The 23,261-nt window shown below is 40.0% G+C and overlaps 1 protein-coding gene across 23 annotated transcripts in view; it reads left to right on the top strand.

The window, feature by feature from the left end:
* Nucleotides 1-23,261, top strand: part of si:ch211-285f17.1 (sickle tail protein homolog) — a 287,428-nt gene that overhangs the window by 235,879 nt on the left and 28,288 nt on the right. For all 23 annotated transcript variants that reach the window (XM_015353441.2, XM_015353438.2, XM_015353440.2 and 20 more), the window contains 5 exons: nt 7,732-8,561; nt 12,493-12,597; nt 13,525-13,574; nt 19,444-19,613; nt 21,445-21,620. In XM_015353441.2, coding sequence (XP_015208927.2) covers nt 7,732-8,561; nt 12,493-12,597; nt 13,525-13,574; nt 19,444-19,613; nt 21,445-21,620 — 1,331 coding nt within the window. The remainder of the gene's footprint in view (nt 1-7,731; nt 8,562-12,492; nt 12,598-13,524; nt 13,575-19,443; nt 19,614-21,444; nt 21,621-23,261) is intronic.

Raw genomic sequence — 23,261 nt, 5'->3', positions numbered from 1 at the left:
TCACAGCTTCTGGATGGAAGTGGAAAATGCTCTAGAATATCCCATAAGTTCTCATGAAGCCACTGGGGGACCACACAGTACTCCGAAAATATATTTAGACATGTAAATGAATATAAAAGTACTTTCCGGGGAAGTAAGAGTTGTTTGTTGTTCGTGGTTAAAATGTGTGTTCTGAAAATAGCTCTTAATGTTGAACTACTACAGATGGAACCAATAACATGTAGCAGAAGAAGAGCTTTCCCTAGCTAGTAAAGAATGTAGATTCAGTAAGGTTTGCAAGATGACATGCAATTGAACTACCTTGATCCAGAATGGAATGCAGGTATGTGGTTTGTCTTTAAAACTCAAATAATTTAAATATAAAACAGATGGCCTTGTGGTATAGTTGTGCTCTTTAAATCTTTTTCGTCTTTCAATAAGACAAACATACTCTGCCAGTTCTACCTTTTAAGGTAATAGTGTTTTGAATGGACAGAAAAAATAGTTTTGATATGGGAAGTTATGATAAAGTGTTTTATAGGAGTTTTGAAAGATGTTGACGATGAAAGACTTTCATTATTTGACAAGCTACATCTGTTAATAATTGGGTTCCAAGGGATTACTGCATGCGGCTTTATCTTGTATTAACATTTTTAGATGGATTGATGTTGGCATGAAGGATAATGCTCAGGGCAAGGATGTCTTCTGTACAGACAGTGTTGTAGCCGTTTTAAAGAAAAGGTAAAACTAAAAACTAAAATTAGAAATTATTATTTTTTAGTTCAAAGTTTACCATTTAAGTGTGAAATAAAAAAAAAACGAAGTAAAAATGAGAAAGATAACGTGTGAGTGGAGACTCCTAGGCCCATCTGGCGTGTTGTGTGAATAGTTGCATAGTGATATAAGCATCTTATCTACCTTTTTCGGATAAGCCAGGGTATCAGCTTCAACGACATGGCTGGGTAGCTTGTTCCTGAATCCAGTAGCCTTGTGTGTAACAGAGGGGCTCCTGGTTTTGTTTTAAAATGCACATCCACATACAGCAGTTTCTGCTGGTGCCATCTGGTTCGTGCCTCTGTGGATTTTGAATAAGTGAATCAGATCCCCTCTTGTCATCTCTCTTCAAGGCTATAAAGATTCAGCTCTTCCATCGTTTGAGGTTTTGAAGTCATAGACAGTATGACATTCGTTTAAGCCCAGGGTGGTATTTGGTTACTGCTTCCAGAGTCGCGGTATCTTTTATGTCACGTGGAGGCCATCGTTGTGCACCGCACGTGGAGGAGCAGGTCGAAGTTAATTCCTTGCGGGCAAGTAGAAGGGATTTCTAGTGATCGCGGGTCGTTAGCTTGGGTTTGATGAAGTCCATGGGTTTGTCCAGCCACCTGTCGCTACAGCTTTTCACTCCTGAACCCGGTGAAAAATTATGCTTCTTTTATTTTTCATTGTGGAGTTCACCTTTACTTTCGTTTGTGCCCAGTGCACACACAGCTCACAGTACTCGGAAATTGTACATTTTGAACTTCAGTGGACATCCCCAGACCTAACTTCTACACTTTCGATTAGTCTATACGTTATTTCTGCTTTTTCCCTCCCTTGTTTTCAAAAGCTACTATATCTGTATCTAGATCATCGTTAGAAATTGCGAAGAAAGACTGGTCCTAATACTGTACATACCCTGTGGTGCTCAAAAAACAACATCATGTCAGTTTTACCATCAAAGGATGTGCCTTACCTTGAATGCCTACTTCCTGCAATTTAAAATTTCAACTTAATTGCTCAATGAGCGACGTTATGAAAACCTGTAAATATCCCATATCATGTACTTCCTCTCTCTGCATTACTCTTGCTGCTCATTCAAAGACTTGTTCCGTGTTAATTGAGACCTAACTTTTCTAAATTCATGGTGACTGTTTTAGTTTTAAAAAAATAGTTTTTTTAATTGTCTTCATAACACATTCTTCCACATACAGTGCTAGACATAAGGAAGTAATTACAGTAAGTAATTACAGCAATTACTTGATTCAGTTTGATTGTCATTTTTATGGATATTACCAATGATGTATTTTATAGCCAGTGGATATTAAACCTGTCTTGACAGTCGGAAAAGCTTTGTTAATGGCAAATAAATAAGATCTTGTTTTCTGAAGTACAATGTTAGAATACCATCAGTTCCTGGAGATTTATTAATCTTCTGTGACCTGAAAAATGTCTGCTTCTTTCTTCTTTCTAATACTGTTTAATATTCTAGCCTATTCACTCTTACCCACACTTAGGAGAAGTCTGTCCTGCGTTTCAAGAAGAATGTCTAAAAAACATTTGCCATCCATTATTCACTGATACTGATACCATATCTCCCGTTCCGTTGTAGTACTCTGAAAGACTACGTCTGTAACGTTGACAGTTTTCCTGAAATTAAAAACCATTGTTTTGAATTCTAAATGTCAAGTTTTAATAAACTGTTCTCTCAACTCTGTTTTACTTACTCTGTGTGGATGTTCTAAAAACCATGTTTTTCACAAGTGTATCTGAATATTGTAACTGCCTGCTAGACAACCAAGAGTTGTAAGGATAACTCTAAAGCATAATTAAGAAAACAGATAACCCTAAAATCATTAATTTTAGACTTGTATGATGTGATAATAGAAATTATATGTGCTTTGCCTTCTTAATTATGCACCTTCTTGGAGAAAACTAATAGCTGGACCAAAACAGAAATCTTTGTCAGAAAGTCTGTATTTACAAGGTTACTTGTTCATTTCAGTAATAAGCTGTACTGTATCTCACCCTTGTGTTGGTGCTCTAATTATAGCGAAGGGATGTTTTGTGAGAGCCATTCCAAATGCTGAGATATTAAATACCCTTGGCATTTCCTTTGCCACCGATCTGTTCAGGAAAATCAAGCTATCACTAGACCTTGCAGCAGGAACACCGAGAACCACACAAACATGACATGAAAAAGAAAAGACAGAAAATGTAATGCCAATATTGCCAGTTCATTTTAGTTTCTTAAGGGTTTAAGGTTCACATTCATTGCACTTTATTATTATTGTGTATTGTGTGGATGATCTTTATGCTGTTTATTTATGTTTTAGAATATGTTTACAGACTTATCCACTGTGAAATCCTTAATTATATGACTCCAAATAAGGCATTAAATTGTTATACAGTTAACACAGCTTCTTAAAGTGCATTCATCATTTCACAATTATCTAACTTATGGACTCTGGGATTTTAAGTGTCTCTTCCATTTTTCGTGCTGTTACCTAATACATGCAACATTTGATACAGTCGAAGGTTGTTTTGATTCTCTTGATCCAGGAATAAGATCCTACAGCTCTGGGTCGGGTTTCTGTTTATTCTAAGTTGAGTAAAGCGGCTGTGTGTTGCTCCACAGCCTTTGTTTTGGGGCTGCTTGTTATCTTTCTTTCTGGTTACAAGTAAACCTGTCTGAATATTTTATCACTATTCTCCTGGTACATTTTTAACTCTGTTTAGAAGTTTTCACACCTTTTGTATCTTAATCAAAGTTTTTTTTTCTTATTGTCCTAAAATGAAACCTAGGCTCTTTAAGAATTCCCCAATTTGCAATTTAAAGCTCTTCTCCATTACATGATATAGAAAGAGCCTACAGGCAAGGGTATAAAACTCATAAATCACTGGCTTCCTTTATGTTCCAAAACTTAGAACGTACAACAGCATTGACTTCTGAAAAAAAAATAGCCATTAGCAGTGTTTGAGCCAGTCATTCAGGTAATCAAGATCAAATTCATTACAGTCCAGCATATTGAAGTAGCGCTTAATCATTTCTGTAATTAAGCTGATATTTTTACATGGTGTGATTAACCTAATCATTAATTTTAGACTTGTATGATGTGATAATAGAAATTATATGTGATTTGCCTTCTTAATTATGCACCTTCTTGGAGAAAACTAATAGCTGGACCAAAACAGAAATCTTTCTGTGGGAAACAATTTTGTGTGAATTGATTTTTAAAAAAGCCTTTTGCGGTAGAAAAGGTGTAGTTTTGCTGTTATTAATTCTGCATTTTTTTGTACTTTAAGATTCTGTTTGGTGACAAATTGAAGGGGAAAGAGGAACTCTTCATAAATTTATAGATTTTTTGTTTCCTCATTTATCTTTGCACTGTACGGATTTGGCCAAAAATGTTATTTTCGCTATATACTGTAATATATTGCTCAATATGCCCAACTAATTCTGTGTAGAGTATAAAGAGCAATTATTGAGGTTCAGGAAAAAAAATACACACCGGTGTTACATCATGTTTCTAGAACAGTTGTTTAGTAGTCGTTTACCATGCAACATTCATTTTCTATTTGCATAGACGTTTTGGTGTGCTGACAAGCCTTTAATCATTTCCTGCGCACCACCCATCTGTTTCCTGCCCGCTGTGTCCAATCCAGGGTAGCCTGTCCACGAGGAGAGCGTTTGTCTCTCCCCTGCCCACGACCTGAGTGGGGTTGTTGATTGTGGGGAGCTTGCGCGATGTTTTAAAGGTCGGCAATGGTAACATGTGAACGATGAAGAAACGGGGCCTTTAACTTCAAGAGATGGAGCGACGGTTCTTCTAAAATAACGCAGTGTTTTTCAGAACCCTCCCCTCCCTTCTTGTTTCTCGAAGGGCACAAACTGAAGAGGATAGAATCAATAATAGGTCCAGATGCGGCTTAGCAGGGTTCTCTCCTGCTGCTAAAGCTGTAATTCTCCAACTGTTCTAATAAGTTACCTGTTGCTGCAATGTCAATATTCAGTTACGTTGAGGGTGTGCAAGTCACTGTGTTGTGAGATTTGAGCATGTGGAGCTCATTTCAGTATAGTCCTTGAACAAGCATCCAAGTCAGCCTACTTCCCGAGTCTCCCCCAGTAAGGATTCTGTGCCAAGAAGAGGATAAGTGCTCTCTTTGCCCATCTTGTCCCCACAGTTTTCCAACATACTGCTGGCTACAGCACAGTGGCACACCTGCACTGCACTGCAATAGGGCACCATGTATGTATATGTGTCTTGTGTCTAGTCCCCTGCTGTTTAAAAGAAAGCCCTCATCCAGGAATGTCAGTATTTCAATAGAAAAACATCTTATACCTGTATCATGTGGAAAGTGAGTTTGTCAGATATACTTACAGAATCTGCAGAGTTTATAGTTTGTGATGAATGCCATGATAAATAAGGACTGACATTCTGTGAGGCTAGGCTGTCATTAAGTGTGGTAAGAATAAGATCTATGGAATGCTGTTGCAAGTGCTCTTTCGTATTTCTAAACTTCATTACTCTTTTTTGAATAGCATTATAAAATAAATCTCTTCTCCACACAGTTATGCAGTCTTAACAATAATTATTGAAGTATTATATTTTTAAGAGTGCCTCACGGGGTTCAGCCTTGCTTTCCTACATGTTCCAGAAGACCTGTCCTCTTTATCTCACACTCCTCAATTGTCATGAGGTCAAACCTTTGTACAGGTCATATTTTGCTTTAATGTTGTGGAAATTTTTTCCCTACTTTGTTTCCAAGCTAAAGTGCTATAAATCAGGCAGTTTCCTTTTAAATGGCTGAACAGTCATGTAGACCAAACTGAATCCTAAACTGACAGCACCCAGTCCTGTGGCAGTGCCTGATGTTGTTATGGTTTCTCTTAAGAAGCAAGACCATTGGCTCTAATATATGCTGGGGCGTATTTGTTTGTAATGTTTACTGCAGTCAGAAGTTAAGTAAGAAAGGAAATGGTAGACCCTTTTAAATGAACAACCAAAGGTTAACATTTAGTGCATTGAAATACTCAGGAAAGAGAAACTTTGCCCTCAAATGATCTGTGTTGATAACCCAGTGGCTCAGAGGAACTCTTTAACAGTGATTTTACATGCCCCATCATTGTGCATTGGCTTCTCCCATTGTATCCATGGAAATGATTTTAAAATGTATACAACAGGAACATGGTTCTGTGTAACCACATATTTTTGCCCCCATGCTATAGTCTGTTAAAGGTAGTGAACTTTAAATGTTCATCACAAAGTTCAGGTTAATTCCATCCTTAAAAGTGGGACAAAAAAACCGCAAAGTTGAGACTTCTTCAAGTTTCTCTCCTGCTGAACCCTTTTCCCTGCTCTTAAACCAGCTCTCGCTGAAGCCGCTTCTACTCGAACACCGTGGAGTTTGTATGTTAATTTAATACAGTTCTTATTTCACCTGCAAGCTCAACCTTTACCGGGTTATTAACTCGATAGTGGACATTGGAGAGTTTGGAGAAGTAGTACAGGAGTACATCATTTTTTTTAATTAGTAAAAAATGTGTAGTAATATGTAGAGTGGCTCTAAAATATGAAGTGGATAAAATACCACTCTGACACGTGTGTAGATTTTAGTGTCGTTTAATTATTGTGTGTATTGGTTTTAGTTGAGGCCATTTTTAGTGCCACAAGAAAGTTTGAACAAGAATTTTCTCTTTGTTTTCTTTCATACAACCTATGGTCCCGAACGGATACATGTACCGGCTCCTGGCTGTCCAGCTGATTTGCACTGTTAATGAGAAGATGTAGAAAAAAAATCCCAAGAACTTCTTATTAGCATCTTGTAAGGAGGGATGTGAAAGGTGCAAGTATTAATCACAGTAAACTGCTTGTTTACTACAGTGTCATCAGAGGTTAAGAAGAACTGAGAAAGTCTTTACAGTATATTTGTAGCTTGTGAGTCATAAGGGGAAACCTAGGTTATATTGTAAAGAGAATGTGTTTGTGTTAAAGTTAGAATACCCCTTCTTTTGTTTTTCTTAGTTAAAGCTGTTACAAGGGGAAGGTGTTGTTGTTTGCTCTGGTTCTTTCTTTTTATTTGCCAAAACAGAAGCGCAGCATGTTCAACTCAGTAAGCATGAAAATATTGGGCTGTTGTTAAAGAGAAATGAGAAAGTAGGAGGATGATCTTCAGTCTTTTGATTGAGTAAAGATACAAATTAAATCTGCGATGAGCCTACAAAAGAAACAAAAGGATATAATGTTAAGAGTCCCAAATCTTATTCACAGAATGGAAGCAGATATTGAAGCCATTGCTGAGCCATGGCATAACATTATTCTCATAAATGATGACAGTGGAGTTGTAGTTCATAACGGTATTGCATATCGAACTTGTTTTCATTTAGACTTCTGTGGGTTTCATCCCCATAAAAGAAGGAAGTGTTTTTACTTGTTTGTTACAAAAAGCCCGTTTCGGCTAAACATATCTGACAGAAAGGCAGCAACAGAGCAAAGACGTGCAGCACCCTGGATAAACAGAGAGGAAGTCTTGTAACTATTAGGTTTCTTTGAAAATATAACTGTTCCGCGACCCACGATACACATCTTGTGTTCAGATCAAATGTAGTTTTAGGAACTAATTAAGACATGTGTTTTTAATACACGAGGAGAAAAACTGCTTATAGGCAAGTTTTCTATCTTAAGATCGCAGCCTAGGTAACCTAAAAACAAGTCCAGGTAATTCAATGCCTGCTGAAACTGTTGCACTCCCTCCAAAACTGTGGTTCAAAGTCAACGTTCGAAGCAAACGGCAAGCTTTGTTTGTAGTGGACTGGCTGCAGAAACACAGAACGGATTTGCCTCCAGTAACCTGGAGCAACGCACTTTTAACACACCGGAGAGGGAGCTACCCGAAATCTTGGTAGTCTGGGCAAGCAAGCTGCCGAAGGCCGTTCTTCTTGCGATGCCCAATGCCAACGGGTTTTTGTTTGTTTTTCTGTGTGCTGTCTTCCAGATGCACAGGGAGGTGGTGTACACGACCAGAGAGGCGCAGCACGCCATGCGTCAAACCATGGGCCCCCCGCCCCCTCATGCCATTCAGAGCCCCCTGCCGCCTCCCAGCCCCCTCTCCATGCCCCCTTCGCCCTCCAGGATCCCCTACGGGCCGCGGGCGATGGTCATGCCCGGAAGTGCCACCGTCCCCAGGGACCGGCTGGCGAGCATCCCGCCCTCCCGGTCCATCTCGCCCTGCCCAAGTGCCATCCTGGAGCGCCGGGACGTCAAGCCCGACGAAGACATGGGCAACAAGAGCGTGGCCCTGGCGCGGGGCGACGGCCTCTACGCGGACCCCTACATGCTCCACGAAGGCCGGCTGAGCATCGCTTCCTCCCACGGGGGCCACGTGGAGGTGGTCGACCACAGCATGGGCTTCCCCCGGGGCTCCATCAGGTCCACCAGCTCGTACGCCAGCTCCGCCATGACCACTGAACTGATGGAGCACCAGACCCTGTACAGGCAGAAATCCAAGAAATACAGCGACAGCCATCTGCCCACTCTGGGCTCGAAAACCCCCCCTCCCTCCCCTCACCGAATGACTGACGTGAGATTGATGGAAATCCACCCAGCTCAGAACGCCCACGTGCCTCAGACCGTACAGCTGGAGAGGTCTTCTCCAGTCCGGCAATCTTTCAAGAAGGATGCAGGCGGCTCGGTAGCTGTGGAGACTGTAACCAAGACACGGAGCAACATGGCTTCTCCCGTTGTTCCCGATATCCCCCTGGCACATGGGGATAAACCGCTCCTGGGACACGGGGCGCCTGCATCACCCAGCGACCCTCAGACCAGGTAAGCTTGATGTCAGGCTTTCGCTTCCTGAAGAGGCCAGCGGTTCTTTCTTTAATTCTCAAGGTTGTCTTTTGTTACGCACTTACACTTCTATGTTTTTTTAATCCCCACTCAACTTCAGATTTACTGACACCCTGGGGGAACGTTACTTTATCTCTTCTGCCTGTGCTCATTCAGCTGTAAAACTTTCCCCATCTCAATAAAATGGGTTATCTCCGGGATAACCTTCAAAAGGATTTCAGATCTCCACGGTTGCCAAAATAGGCATCAAGTGCTGAAAAGCTCCTCTGCCCTCTATTTCCACATAATCTTCTTGTATATAATAGCATCATTTGTCTTTTGCAGTATGCCCTTTTGCCACTCTTTATTCAAGAGGTTGGCTTTATCATCCTTGTGTTTTTGAAAGGTTTTTTTCAGCCATGGTGCTTTATTTAACTCAAGGGCAGAACAAATATTGATAGTAAATGTTATGAAAAAGGCATCCCAGCTAGAAAATCAGAAGTTCTTTTATTGAATTGTATATCAGGAGGGGCATACAGCTGCCAAGCTCTCATGAACAGCTAAGAAAAAATTGACGCTACGTACCTCTTGGGAAAATGTAAATCTGGGTGAATTAGTTCTGAGAGCTGAAGAACAGAGGGGAAAAAGCAAAACCGACAATATTTCTACTAGAACTATCTTAACAAACTCTTTGCGTGCATAAAACCATAGCTTGTTAATGCCTGACAAGGAGTTATGCAGTTAACTACCTAAAACTAATGTAAAATCTTCATATTTACAGGTTGGTGATTGTAAATCAGAACTAAAGACAGACCGCTTGAACAGTCTGACCCCCGAATGCGTAAGACTGTAATTCGCAGAAAGTGAACTTTACATTAGCAGGTAGTTAAATAGAACAGTTCAGCCAACAAAACGATTTCTGCTGTGTTTGAATGACGAGCAGGCGTGCAGTTTCAGGGGGAGGAAGGCAGTGTGCGGTGAGCTGTTCAAAGTCTCGAAGACAAGTCGCCAGCCCAGAAGGGCGTGTTCTTTAGAGTGTTTAATTCTATTTCGGTGAACGTCAGAACAAAGAAACGACTGTTGTACCCGAAGGCTTTCCGTCGCTGGTAGTTAAACCAGGTAGAAAAGAGAAAATTCTTTAAAAATCCTACGTCAGATTTTCTTGCCTATCCTTCCACTTCGTTCTTTGAAGTTTCGATAACAGGTTGCGCAGTAATGAAAGGAGGAAAGCTTCTGCCAGCATAACCATAGTTCAGTGATTCCATAAAACTGTCTTATGGATTAACTATTATGAAGTGCGGCAGCAAATTTTGTTTTGTATTAGACTGATCACCAGCTTTATATGAACTGGGGAAGTTTTTGTATTTTGATTCAAGGAAGTCATTAGGTCGGGACTTGTGTCTAGATTTTCCTGATGATTGTAGAAATGACAGTAGAAATGAAATTTAGCTCTACCTTCATTTATATTAAATTCTGCACAATTATGAGTGTCTAGTAAGGGAGGAATAGATCAGGCGTGGCTACCTGTTGATCTTAACCCATGGTGCACTTGGTGTTTTTTTTACAAGAGTTGTTATCTGTAATCGCATTTCCTGATAAATTTTCCATTGAACTTGAATCCATGCTGTCATTCAGACATGTTTTAATTTAAATACTGGAAGAAGTGAAGTGAAAACTGAGGTCTTGCATCCTAGAGACTCACTTCTTAATGCGGAACAAGTCTGTTTAAGGAAGTGAGCTGGTTAATGTAGCGCTTGTTCTTTACATATTTTGACAATCTTATATTGCACTTGTATGCTATCTACGTTGTAGAAGATATGTATGATTTTTGTTATCAGTATTTTGTTTTATTCCCTTGTGGGAACAGTGTGCTTTAAATTTGTCCATTGTTGGTTTTGATTTTAATGCCCAGCCTGGATCAATTAATATTGAGAATTGTCATGTATTCCTGAACTCCAATAATAATAATTTCTTTTTAATTAATTCTGCAGTTAAATTAATTGTTTGTGTAATTATGATCTGTATCTTTCTGATTGCAGAATAATATTAAAAGTAATAAACCTAAAACTCACAGACTTTCAGGTCTGCTGCTCTGTACAAGCCTTAGGTCCTATCAGCTTCCATCGCTGTAAATTGAAAAAAACATAGAGATTATGGGTTTCAGTGTAGAAAATGCATATAAGTAATGAGGAATAATAATAATGAGGAAAGCAAGAAAACTGCATCGTATAATTTACAGTCTGCTTTTTCTGTGGCGAGATGCAAGTCCCCTGATATTATGTTAATGAAATTCATGAGCCTTTTCACTTCTAATTTAACAGCGGCAAAGGGGATGGTGTATGTACCCAATACTGGCTGAGTTTAAATAGTTAGAAATGTAACTGTGAGCTTATTGGGGTTATTACTTCTAGGTTCATCGGCACAACAGTTTGAGTGTGATGTGTGTAATCCATCACCTTTTTCGTAACTATTAAAAGTTCTGAAGGTGGCTTCTTTCGTTTAAAACAAATTACCTTATTTGAGTTTTTAATCTAGTAAGCGTCGTAATTCAAGAAAGCTGGTCTGATTAAGATTTAAGACTTTCTCAGGTCCTTAATTGCATTATTATGAATCATGTGTTTTTTTGTATTCTTTGCATATAAAAATGTCTCTTGCATATTGTTTTTTCCGCTAAAAAAGCACAAGGAAATGTGTTGTTTTGTCCCTTTTTTCTTGATATCAGTCACTGACAGGCGTCGCTTGTGCACAATCAGCAGTCTGAGTAAATAGAACTATTGCCACACTTTAAGAGGCTAGCTGTTACAATGCAGCCATCAGGACACAAACCCTTTAATTCCCCAAACTCTTAAAAATCGACAGCAGTCTGTTGTGTGCCCGGAGCTGAGGTGGCAGACAGGGAGTGATCTCATGACTGTTGTTCATTTTGGCACATTATTGGCATAAAGCACACACTGTTCAAACAAAACCCTATCAAAGACCTTGGGGGGGGGAACCTAAACAATAGGACCATATCTTTGGTTTTCTTAGAGATCTTGTCCGCACCTTACAAGGGAAATTGTAATCCAATCCAGCGAAGAACATCTAGATATATGAAAATAATAATGTCCTACCATGACAGGCTAAAGACACTGAATCTTAAGTCTTGGGCACAGAAGAATACAGGGGAAAGAAAATAACAAAAGCAGCAGGGAAACACTAGTATGAGGTCACAGTTGGAAATAAAGAAGCACTTTCAAAATAGAGAACAGGAGATATTTATACACTAAGAGTTGTGAGAGTTTGGAACAGACTACCCAGCCTCAGATCTTTCCACAAGTCGGTTATCTACCAGCAAGCGAGCAAACTGAATGGACTGAATGGCTCTTTCTCGTTTGTCACGTTTCACATTTTTTTTTAAATGTTTTTATTAATCGCTCAAACTCTTTTTTTATTTCAAAATCATTTATGTTGTTATATTTGGAAAAAATGGGCTATTGGTAAATAGCAGCATTTAATTTATTTTTAAAAAGGTTGTTGGCAAAAAAATGATTAGAGAATTAATTGAAATGTTTAATGTAAATGTTAAAGATCACTAATGACTTATGGAAGGTCTGTCAAAAACCTTTGAGATGTAACTCCTGCGAGCAAACTGTCCAGTTTGAATGTTCAAGAAAGCATTTTTCTTACAGTTTTCCACACATACAGTATATTTTGAATCATTTTCAGTTTTTGCACAGTAACTGTTAAATAAGTGTCTAAAAGTCTTCTTATCTTAGAAAATGTAAACAATGTTATACTTTCAAGGTTTTCTGTACTTCAAAGCCTTCTTCAGGTTGACAACAATCATAAAATATGAAGGAGTCTGGATTTCTCTCAATGATGTGTGGTTTATGATGAAAGTAGGCTGAATAAGAACCTTGCTAAGACAAATGTTTTTTAATGTCTTCCGCAGAGAGCGAATGAAGGCCATGGAGCAGCAGATCGCTAGCTTGACGGGGCTTGTTCAACACGCACTTTTTAAGGGGCCAAATACAAGTGGTGCCAAGGACCCTGTCAGGTGAGCGAGAGCCGAGCATCGTGGGAGAGATGAGGCACACCTCCCAGGGAAGAGAGACTCATAATGACACCAGATAAATTAGGTGCTTTGTATCAGCTCTGCCTACCAGAGAAAAACGTTATCTAACTGGAAGGCAACATACAGTATAGGTTGTGGAAAATATGCTCATGAAAGCGTTTTGTGTAAGTACGGCAGCAGTGCTCTTATATTTTGGAACATTTAGATGAGGGGGTTTAGGGTTCCTAAGCAGTTGAATTAAGGTATTTTTTTCAATTGCCAGGAAAAAATATTTGGTGATAAGATTCAGCTTTGCAGTGTTATGTAAATTATACTGTATACGCTTATGATGCTGAGCTTTTACATATTTCTACTCATCTTTAAAAATACATAAAGTAACAACACGTATAAACTCTGAATTTGGTTAACTTTTGAAAACTTTAAAACTAATTGGTATGTTTGTCGCTGTTTTCATACATTTATTTGTTCAGATTTCTTTTGAGTGTTTTATTTCCTATTCTATTTTTTATTCAGATCAGTCTCTTCCTGTGGTGCTCTGTGTGCTCTGTTATGTTGGTTATCTACATGATTTATTCACATTCACTTCAAAACATGCTCATCTTTCATTTGTTTAGATATGTTCATCTTTTCTTTCTCAACCCCTCCTCAGTAAACTGATTTTAGGTTGCTTTTTTCTGTCGGTGTCTAATTATTGAGTGGATTTCTGGTGTGCTTGGCTGCACGTTATAATATAAATACAGTTGCTTCCAGTTCAGGATCGAGCCACAATCATGGTTTAACTTTTTCAGGAGTGTTATTTGTGTTTGGAAGCTCATGTTGAATAGCTTGGAAGCAGTAGCATCAAGATCTTCATCCCTTGAAGTACTGTGAGATGGAATGTGATCGATTCTTCCTGTGATCTCATTTCAGTGAGAAACCAGCGAGCACAGCCTCTCCAGGCCATAATGCGAGCAGTGGAGGTGAGAAGCTGTATGGTTGTTTTCTTTTTTGTCCGTCTTAATGCGAGGAGTCTGATAGAGTTCATGAGGATAAGGCCACAGCAGGTTCCAAGGCGTTGGTAAGATTTATCCGCAGATCTGACAGCCGATGAGTTGGTAAACACTAGCATAGTAAACAGTTTCACCCTTACTGAGACATTAATGGACCACTTATTTTTCTAGTGTACATTTCTCTTATTTTTGTAAGACAGACATTAAATTAAAAAAGCGTATTACGTTTATCCTTAGGGTATGAATCTGTGTTTGGATCTGTGTCAAAAGTGGTTGAGCTTGTCTTGCCTGTTAAGTGTTTTTTTTTTTTTAATGACGTTATGAAACTCTACTATTTGAATCCAATTTAGATGTTTACCATGTCAGGAAAGCAGACTTGGAAAGACTGAGGCAGAGCTTAAGAGCAGCATAAGGGAGAAGGTAGATATGGGATCAGCAGGACAGAAACAGTTTATACAGATTCTGTTTGAAGCACCATGCTTTACCATGCTTTACCATGGTGAGTAATGCAAAAGTTAAAACCACTATCTCAGATGGTTTGACAGATCAATTAGGATGAATATAAGGGAGATGAAGGAATTTAAAAAAATGTTAAAAACTCCAGAGTCTAGTTAAGGAAGGATTATATTAGAAAGGCAATATAATTGAGAAGGAAAGGATATACTGTAAGAGAGAAGGAAAGGAATATTGCAGTGAAGGCTGGAATGAAGGTTATTCCATTACTTCAAAAGTAGCAGAACCATTAAGGATTAAGAAAACTGTGTCTGGTACAATAATAGGCAACCTCAAGGCAATGACAGTGTCATTGTCAAAGAGAGATGCGAAGTTCCTCATAGTGTTAAATAGTGTTCATCATAAATAGTGTTAAATAGAAGCACTTGATTAGCAAACTTCTGGTGTCCTAACTGATGTACTCAAAGAAACTAGAAGTGTGCTTCAGCCTCTGGTGCAACTCTCCCAACTGGCTCAGGACAGGGGTGGTGCCCAGGGACTGGAGAATTGCTGATGTAGTAGTTATCCATGAATTGGTGACAAAACAGGATCAGTTATATACCGGCAGTTCTGCTTTTGGTTAAGAGTAAGGTGATGGAAAACAATTGTAAACAATCATCTGTAATAAAATAACATCCTGGGGAAAATTCAGAAAATGAAGGTTGTCAAGCGGCTAGGCAACTTGTTAGATTTCTGGACACACAGAGTAATGGACAGTAATGGACACACACAGGGCATCCGATATGCTGTCTTTAAATTTTCAGAGGGCTTTTGTTTGACATTCCTCATTAAATGCAGGAAAGTATTCCTCGAAATGCAGGCAGTATGCATTTGGGGAAATACTGGGGAGTGAATGCTCAAAATGGGGTGATGTAATTAGTGAACCACAGGGATCAGAACTGGGACCACTATACTTCCTAATTAATATGAATGATCTACATTCTGATATAGTGTAGATAGTAGCCTAGTTAAGACTGGAGATACAACAGGAGGATGAGCAAAACATATAGAAGCAGCAGATGAAAATAAAATAGACTTGGGTTAAATTCAAGACGGGGCAAACACCCAACTTGTGACATTTAATATAGACAGGTGATAAGTGCTACATGTACATGCAGGTAGCAAAAACACCAGCTAATCTGAAGTTTGAGTTTGAAGAGTCCTCCTGTCAAAAAGACTAATGTGTCAATGTTGACACTTCATGTACATCTAGACAATGTGGGGAGGGATTAAAAAAGGCAAACAAAATGCTAGGGTATGTAATTAAAGGCAAAGAACTGAAATCAAAGGATGTTATTTTAAAATTGTAAAGTTCACTGGTAAGACTTCACTTAGAATATTGTGTACAGTTTTGTTCACCGCATCAAAAAAAGATTGCTGGATATGTTCTGGGGCTTAAGGGAGTGTCCTACACTGACAGGCAGAACAAACAGAACCTTACTAGTTTTGAACCGAGGAACTTAAGATGGGACCTGTTCCAAGTATTTAGCATAAACAGTGAAAAATCAAGCAGAGGGCACATGTGGAAACTGCCTGGAAGTGCATTTAAACCAAGAACAGGAGAAACCTCTTTACAGCACTAGGGTGGAGGGAGTGTGGAAAAGGCTACCCAGCCCTTCTGTTGAAGCCAATACTTTGGTTTCTTTCAAGGAAGTGCTTAGATTAATGAGTCACTAAGTAGAACACAGGCTAACACAGACAGAGCGGCCCGCACCCCTTTGTCTTCTACTTAAGGGCGGAGTGCCTGTGGCTGGAAGGTTGCCGGTTCAAATCCCGCGGCCGGCACAGGAATCCTACTCCATTGGGCCCCTGAGCAAGGCCCTTAACCTCATCTGCTCCAGGGGCGCCGTATAAATGGCTGTCCCTGCGCTCTGACTCCAAGCTTCTCTCCCTGTCTGTGTGTCTCATGGAGAGCAAGCTGGGGTATGTGAAAAGACAAATTCCTAATGCAAGAAATTCTATAGGGCTAATAAATCGATCTCTTAAGCGACGGGAGAAGCTGTCGAAGATCAATTTTTGAGTTTGCCAATGAAAGAATTCAACCATTATTTTTCCATTGCGACACCATCCAGCCCCGACGCCACACAGTGTGGGGTGAGCTGCTGTGGCGGACCCTCAGGGAGAAAAGGGGCGGAGCAGTGGCTCTGTGGTTAAGGATCTGCGCCTGTGACCGGAAGGTTGCCGGTTCAAATCCCGCGGCCAGCAGAGGAATCCTACTCCGTTGGGCCCCTGAGCAAGGCCCTTAACCCCAGCTGCTCCAGGGGCGCCGTACAATGGCAGACCCTGCGCTCTGACCCCAAGCTTCTCTCCCTGTCTCTGTGTCTGTGTCTCCATAGAGAAAAGCTGGGGTATGCGAAAAGACGCATTCCTAATGCAAGAAATTGTGTAGGGCTAATAAAGAAACATTATTAACATTATTATTAACATTATTAAATCACTGGGTTGCGTCGTTGTGACCGTGGGAGGCTGAGGCCTGATCCGCACCAGCCTCTTGTCACGTACGTTGTGTTCAGTGTCACGGCACGGCACAGCACTTATAAAGCAATTTTTCTTCACACCATCCTGATATCATGTCCCACAGGCGTCGCTAAGGGGGGGCATTAGGGGGGCAGTGCCTCCACCCAAAGAAGTTTCTAATAAAGTGGGGGAAAAAAGGTTTTCGTCTATTGTTTTTAGAAATATTGAAAAATATTTATGTAAGTAACATTTTTTTTTACATAAAAGTTTATTTTTCTGTCATTTCTGATGACACATTTGAGGTTTTGGTACGGGATTTATAACGCAACACACAAGGCGGTTTTGTAGCCAGAAATTGTTTAATCTCATTTTGTTAATCAGAAGGCTAACAGTAGTCTAAATAATGGATATGAAAAAGGGCCATCTTCAGTCACCACCAAAGGGGTGTATTTGCTGAAGTACATTTGACTTTGCCTCCTATATTGTAGCATTAATTAGGTAACTATCATCTGTAGAGTCACGTGTCTCAAAATGGCGCTCAAACCCAGCCCCCCCAGTTAAAATCAAATGCCCACCCGTTTGAATTGTTCTGGCGACGGCCCTTTCATGTCCCAGTGCTACCCCAAACAAAAATTCGTAGGACGCTTGCAGGGGTGCTGACAAGCCCAAATGCCACCCGTTACGCCGAGCTGTCATTTGAAACCCAGTGGCTGAAGTGCTTGACCAGTTGAGGGGGTCAGGGGTCAGATAAACAATGCGGTGTCAGATTTCCTGTTTGCCTTCAGTGAAAAGTTCAGGTCCTGAATCATTATGAAGATGGGCACAGCAAAGCCTTTTGCTGAAGTGGAAACGTACACAGAGCTCAAACAACAAGAAAGATAAGATCATAAAGCCGATTCTCCTGCTGTCAGTATACAGCTTCAGTACACAGGTTCAGCATTTAATGAACCTCATGGCAGTGACCTAGTGGAATTAAAATCTAGTTTTATGCATTAAACAGCTTAATCTGTTGTATAGTTCCTGAATGTTGTTTTTTTTTTTTTAGTTTTGCATTTTGGTCGTTGTTTGTGCGAAGATGAGGCTGAGGAGCCTGTGTTGTTGAGCACTAAGCAGCAGAACAATTACACTGTGTAACACAGTGTAACACAAGCTGAGTGTACATGTGTCAGAAGCAGTGTACTCCTAGCTTTTACTTTTCCTTTCAGCTTCACACGTGATCTCTTCATCCCTACATTCTGCAGGCAAAAGTGCTCAGAAATCAGTCCTCTAAACAATAAATACCGTCTGTTCAGAATCTCCGGTAATCAGTCTCAAAATGATTCGGAGGATTAGCATTAGGAAGGGTCAGTTCCTGTCTCATTTACGCATTGCAATGCTCCTGGTTTGCAGCCACAAAAACCGAAGAACCAGAAGCGTCAAAATACACTGCAGCATTCTGGGTCAATAGACTGCCGTCTTGTGTGACAGGAGATGGATTAGCAGTTCAAAAAATAGAAAAAATGCAATTAACACTTGGATTATGCTAATTAATTGCTTAGTTTAGACAGGAAATTATTTTCAGAATCACTGCAATCAAAGTTCACAGGACCTTCTTTGCATGAGCAGTTGTTTTGCTTGATCTGTAAGGACAACAAATTTATATGCAAAGAGATCTCTCTGGTGAGACTAAACCATTATAATCAGATCTGATTTTAATTTTGTACAAAATAGAAAAATGATATAGCCTTTCCTTCCTTATGTGCTCTCTCTCTTACCTCAAGTTTATTTAGTAGTGATACAGCCTTTTATTTTTTTTAGCTATTTAAATGGGGATTGCCTTTTCTTGTCAAATGATTTGCTTGTTTTGCACATTTGATATTTGCATTTGCAAACTATTAAGGATTTAGTTGATTTTTTAATTTAGTTTGGATTCTTAGCTGATGTGATTGACGTGGAAGCAGAAACTTTTAAAAAGAGATAATATGCATGTATTATTTTTTTAGCTGACTTACACTATGTAAATCCTGTTGTGCTCTGTCTTCTTAGACCCTGTGTATACTGTGTCTGTGTCATTATCTATGTAGTTATTTCTTGTTTTGTTGGCCAGAAAGTATTCCAAAGGTAAATAACATGTCCTTCATTCTTGAAACCAATTGAATTATGCTGACTCAGTTTTAATTGAGCATTCTGGCAGCACTTTCAAGCGTCTGTTTTATTAAACTCCCTTAGAGAATTTGCAGCATGCACACATCCTTTGTATAAACATGAAGGATTGTTAGGTCAAATCACACAGTGAGCTCTAGGAATGTTGTTTTTGAGCTATTTTTGCACTTTGTACAAATGCATGATGCAGTGAAAGATAAAAAATAAGTTGTTTTGTAAGCATGTGGTCATTTTGTTCTGTTTTCTGTTCATCATAGTGGCATGACACATAGCTGAGAAAAATGTCAGGGGCAGTATGATGTGACGTGCTCTGATTAGTGTTTTGTGGTGCCCGTCACGTATGGCTGCCAGTGAAATTTGCTGTGTTCACCGGGAAAGAACTTGTTTTATAATGAGATGTTTCTAATGCCTGTAGGATCTCCAGGCACTAGTTCTTAACGTGTAAGGGACCCCAGATTTACAGAATTAATTTTCCTTTTTCTTTACTAAGGGCCATTTCCTTCTGTTCTAGACAGCACTTCTTCTGGCTCCAGCAGGAAAGGTGTTAAAGAAATCACATTCAGGACAGTTTACTCTGTTGGTGACTAAATTCAGGATATGGATTTACAGTCTTTCTCGCCAGCTTCAAGATGTTATCGCTATCCGGTCCCGACACACATCCCGTTTGATGCCATGTTGGAGTTGAAATACGATTTGCCACTTAGAATTCACCAACAAAACCTCTCTAATGACGGTCATCTCCCTACAGGAGGTTCTAGTGCACCATCAGCCAAGAGCACTGTGAGTGGAGTGGAGGCCACAGCCCTGGCTGGCCTCCCTGCCCCCAGCAGCCCCACACCGGTTCAAGTGAATCTCATCAGTTTCCGAAAGAATGTCTCGGACCTCCGACTGCAGCTTCACCAGATGAAGCAGCTGCAGGTATCTTCTTGCTCTTTCGTTGTGGGTGCGCGTCCCACCCCCTTTGAGAGTGTGTGTTCTCTCCAATTCATATGCCCTGCATACAGGGTAGCGGACTGAAATGCTCAAAAAAATTATTTAAAAGTTGTGGTGGGTACTGAAGAAATACACAAACTTTTAACGAAGTTAAATTAACACACGTATTGAAGCGGAACTAAGTCATTTGCTGGCATTCAAGTAAATTCACTACTACTCTTGGCCAGTCTCTCCTGAGTTTCTAAAAGACAAGTTAAAAACATAGAATAATATGTGCACATTCCCAGCTTGAACTCCGAATCGAGGTCATTAATCTCCATAGTGCCATTAAACTAGCTGCTGCTTTGTGCTACACATACAGTACATTAAATATATAATCAAAGGGGGTGAGTGTGAATGGATATTTTTGGGGTTTTTAGTGTCACCAGTGATTTATTATGTTCACTCCTAGCTGTAGGTTTGGCAGCAAAATGTTATTAGAGCTGTTCTGAAGAGTTAGCCATTTCATTTTGCACCATGAAAAGCCTGTGTGAATTTTAACTAGATCCCAGAGTTAATTAGAAACAGTAATAATTAAATTAGACAGATTGCCTGAAGTTTGAATTTGAGACTTCCCCCCTCACGAAATGGTTAATTTCTCAATTTTAACTATAAATGTCCTCTGTTTGGATGTTAAATTATGCTTACACGCAGCTATTTAGATTCTGTATCAGTGTAATACCTGGGTTTCCAGCTGGCTGATTTAGCTTATCCAGTGATCTGTAAAAGAATTTCAAACTGGCTCTTCCATGGTTTTGACAGCTCCTTTCCTGCCATTCATGATCAATTATGCTGGCTTTTATCAGGCTGGATCGATTGTTCTTAATAAAAGTGACACTGGCAAATCATTAGTGCACTTAAAACTGAAATATTAAATTGCCTATTTATGTATGGTAGATAATTATGTAAGGGACTTATTCGGTAAATAATTAGTCATTTATAAACGGGGGGCGAATGCTGGTGAATGAGAACATAATGGGCTATGTATTGTATACAGTAGCAGATCTGAAGTAAGAATAATGATAAAATCTATTTTTATATAGCGCCTTTAAAAATGGCTTCTTAAAGTGCATTACGGAAAAAGAATCCACACAGTGGAGGGAGGAAGCAGAATGAAACGGAGCAAGGGTTCGGAGTACAGAAGGAAAGCAATGGGCAGACTGAGGACCTGTTAAATAAAGGCCCTTCGCAAGAAGAAGGTTTTACAGGGGAACTACAAGGCTTTTTTTTATTTTAGGGTTATCAGCATTGATAAGTGCATGTCAAACCACAATAGACGTAAAACGTACACAGTCATTTGTAAAACTTCCGATTTACACGACGGAGACGAAATTTCCTGGTTCATGCAGCTCCATGTTCTGTGACTCAGGAGGAAGCAACAAAACATCCGGTAAATTTCAAGGTGGTTCTGCGGACAAATCCTACTTGTTAACACTGCATGCAGATCACACTGGCCCATTTCTGCCTATGAATTAGTCAATACGGTGACTAGTGAGCAGGAAGGGCTGCATCACACCACAATTTGTGGGAACTGAAATGTGAGTTTTCGTCCACATGGTGACTTGCGGTGCTTTCCCAAAATTCACCATTTTGTACTGAATTCAAAATGTGTCAATCTTTTAGTATTATAAAAACATACCAAGGCATTTATTTTGTTACCAAGATGTAATAACGGGTCTGAGAAATTGGGACTGCAGTTCCCCTTTAAATGTGAAGGTTTGAGAGAGCTCAGGGACGTTGAGCTAAGACGGGGGGGAACCCGATCTGTGTGCCGCAGCTGCAGAACCAGGAGGCCCTCCGGGCGATGCTGAAGAGGGCCGAGCAGGAGATCGGCGCCAGGCTGGCCGAGACCCTGAAGCGGCATGAGGACCCCGTGCAGAGACAGAGGGTGCTGGTGGAGGAGGAGAGGCAGTCGTACCTGGGCATGGAGGAGAGGATTCTCGGCCAGCTCTGGTAAAGGCCTCCGGCTCCCGAAACGCGAGCGCGCTTGGCCTCCCCCGTCACTGAGCAGAGACGTCTGGAATTACTGTTCGTTAATCCCTTTGTTTTACAAACCAGGCTAGACTGCAGTTCAGACTGACATTCACACGTCAGAGGAATCACTGGTACATTGAGTAATCCGCGAACACAGTAGACCTGCTTTTTGGGAATTGGGGCAGGAGGAGGTTTAAATCGGATGTTTTTTTTATTGGTATTTAGATGGGTCGTCACCAGCTTTGCCACTCCTGTTCAGAAGAATGTTAATGGGCGCTGTTAGTCGTTGGATTAGCTCCTCTTCCGCAGGAATGCGGCTCTAAGAAAACCACACCTTAAGTGCTGAGGTGGACTCACCTTCTTGGGCTCGGAGTAGCACACTGCCTTTGAACTTCCTCGGTTCAAAGTTTATTAAAGAGACTAGCGCGTGACAGCTCCCATTACCTGACCCTTTAACACTCCTCTCACTCATCCGGGAGCAGAACAATAGGCCTTCGAGTCCCCCAGAGTGTAGCAGAAAAGCATTTATAAGGAATCTAGCATGACTGAAAAATGCCATCTTTCCTTTTAATATGAGTATAAAGCTATTTTATTATTGCCTCACTAGCATAAACCTATTTTGGTACAGTCATTGTGGAAAGGGACAACTCTTTTATGGTACAAAAAGGAAAATTTGGAAGCTTCAGTTAGTTTTGCTTAGGACTCCACATGTCTAGGAGTGATACTCTCTGTTTGAGTGCGTCTCTGCTAATAAGGTCATTCTGCCCTTTTGAAAGAATGTGTCTATTATTCTATACATTGTCATTTTTACTTGCATACTCAACTTTCAGCATTTACCCTTTTTCCTTTGATCTCTCGCAGTGCCATCCACAGCCCCATAGTTATTTGATCTTCTGTATCTTTTTTTCATTTTTTCTCCTCCCCTTGTTTTTGTCCAGAAATTAAACCGTCTGCTTGTTTCTGTCAAAACCTCTTGTGCTTTGTCCTGACTCCTGCTGAACACGCAGGCATGCTTGTTGGCATATAAAAACATATTTTTATGTTACAATTTATTTACCGATTTATATTGAACATAGAGTATACTCTGAAACTATAAGATTTAAAGCGATATACTGTACTGTAGCACGGTTGCTACTTCTGAAGGTAAGATATCTAACCGGGACCAATTAAATTAGTTGCTTTATCACTGCAACTTAACCAAAATGAACACTTGTAGCATGAGTTGGATAGATGCACATCAACATACACTCACTGATTATGACATTCCTGTGATGTATGTTCAGGATTTCTCTTAGTCTGTACCTGAAAATACATGTATACCTTTCCAATCATTTACTGCTTATTATAGATTTGGGCTTTCTGAAGTCTGAAAGTTCTGAAATCGAAAGACCAGAAATAACTTAAACTGTTAAATGTCTGGATTTGTATTATATTAAAAGCTTAAAACAACAAATGCATTCATTTTAATGCACTTAAGAGTACAGTACCTAACTGCAAAAAGCAAAGCTATTCCCAAGAAAAGCAAGCTTTTTTGATATCTCTCTGCTTTTTGATCATGATCAATTACATTACACCATAGAATCAATTATATGAAATAACAAACAATTGTGATCTCTCTGC

This window comes from Lepisosteus oculatus, chromosome 6, assembly GCF_040954835.1.
Source record: "Lepisosteus oculatus isolate fLepOcu1 chromosome 6, fLepOcu1.hap2, whole genome shotgun sequence".
In the NCBI taxonomy this organism is placed as follows: Eukaryota; Metazoa; Chordata; class Actinopteri; order Semionotiformes; family Lepisosteidae; genus Lepisosteus; species Lepisosteus oculatus.
Note: the sequence above shows the minus strand (reverse complement) of the source record. Positions and strands in the feature narration are given on the sequence as shown.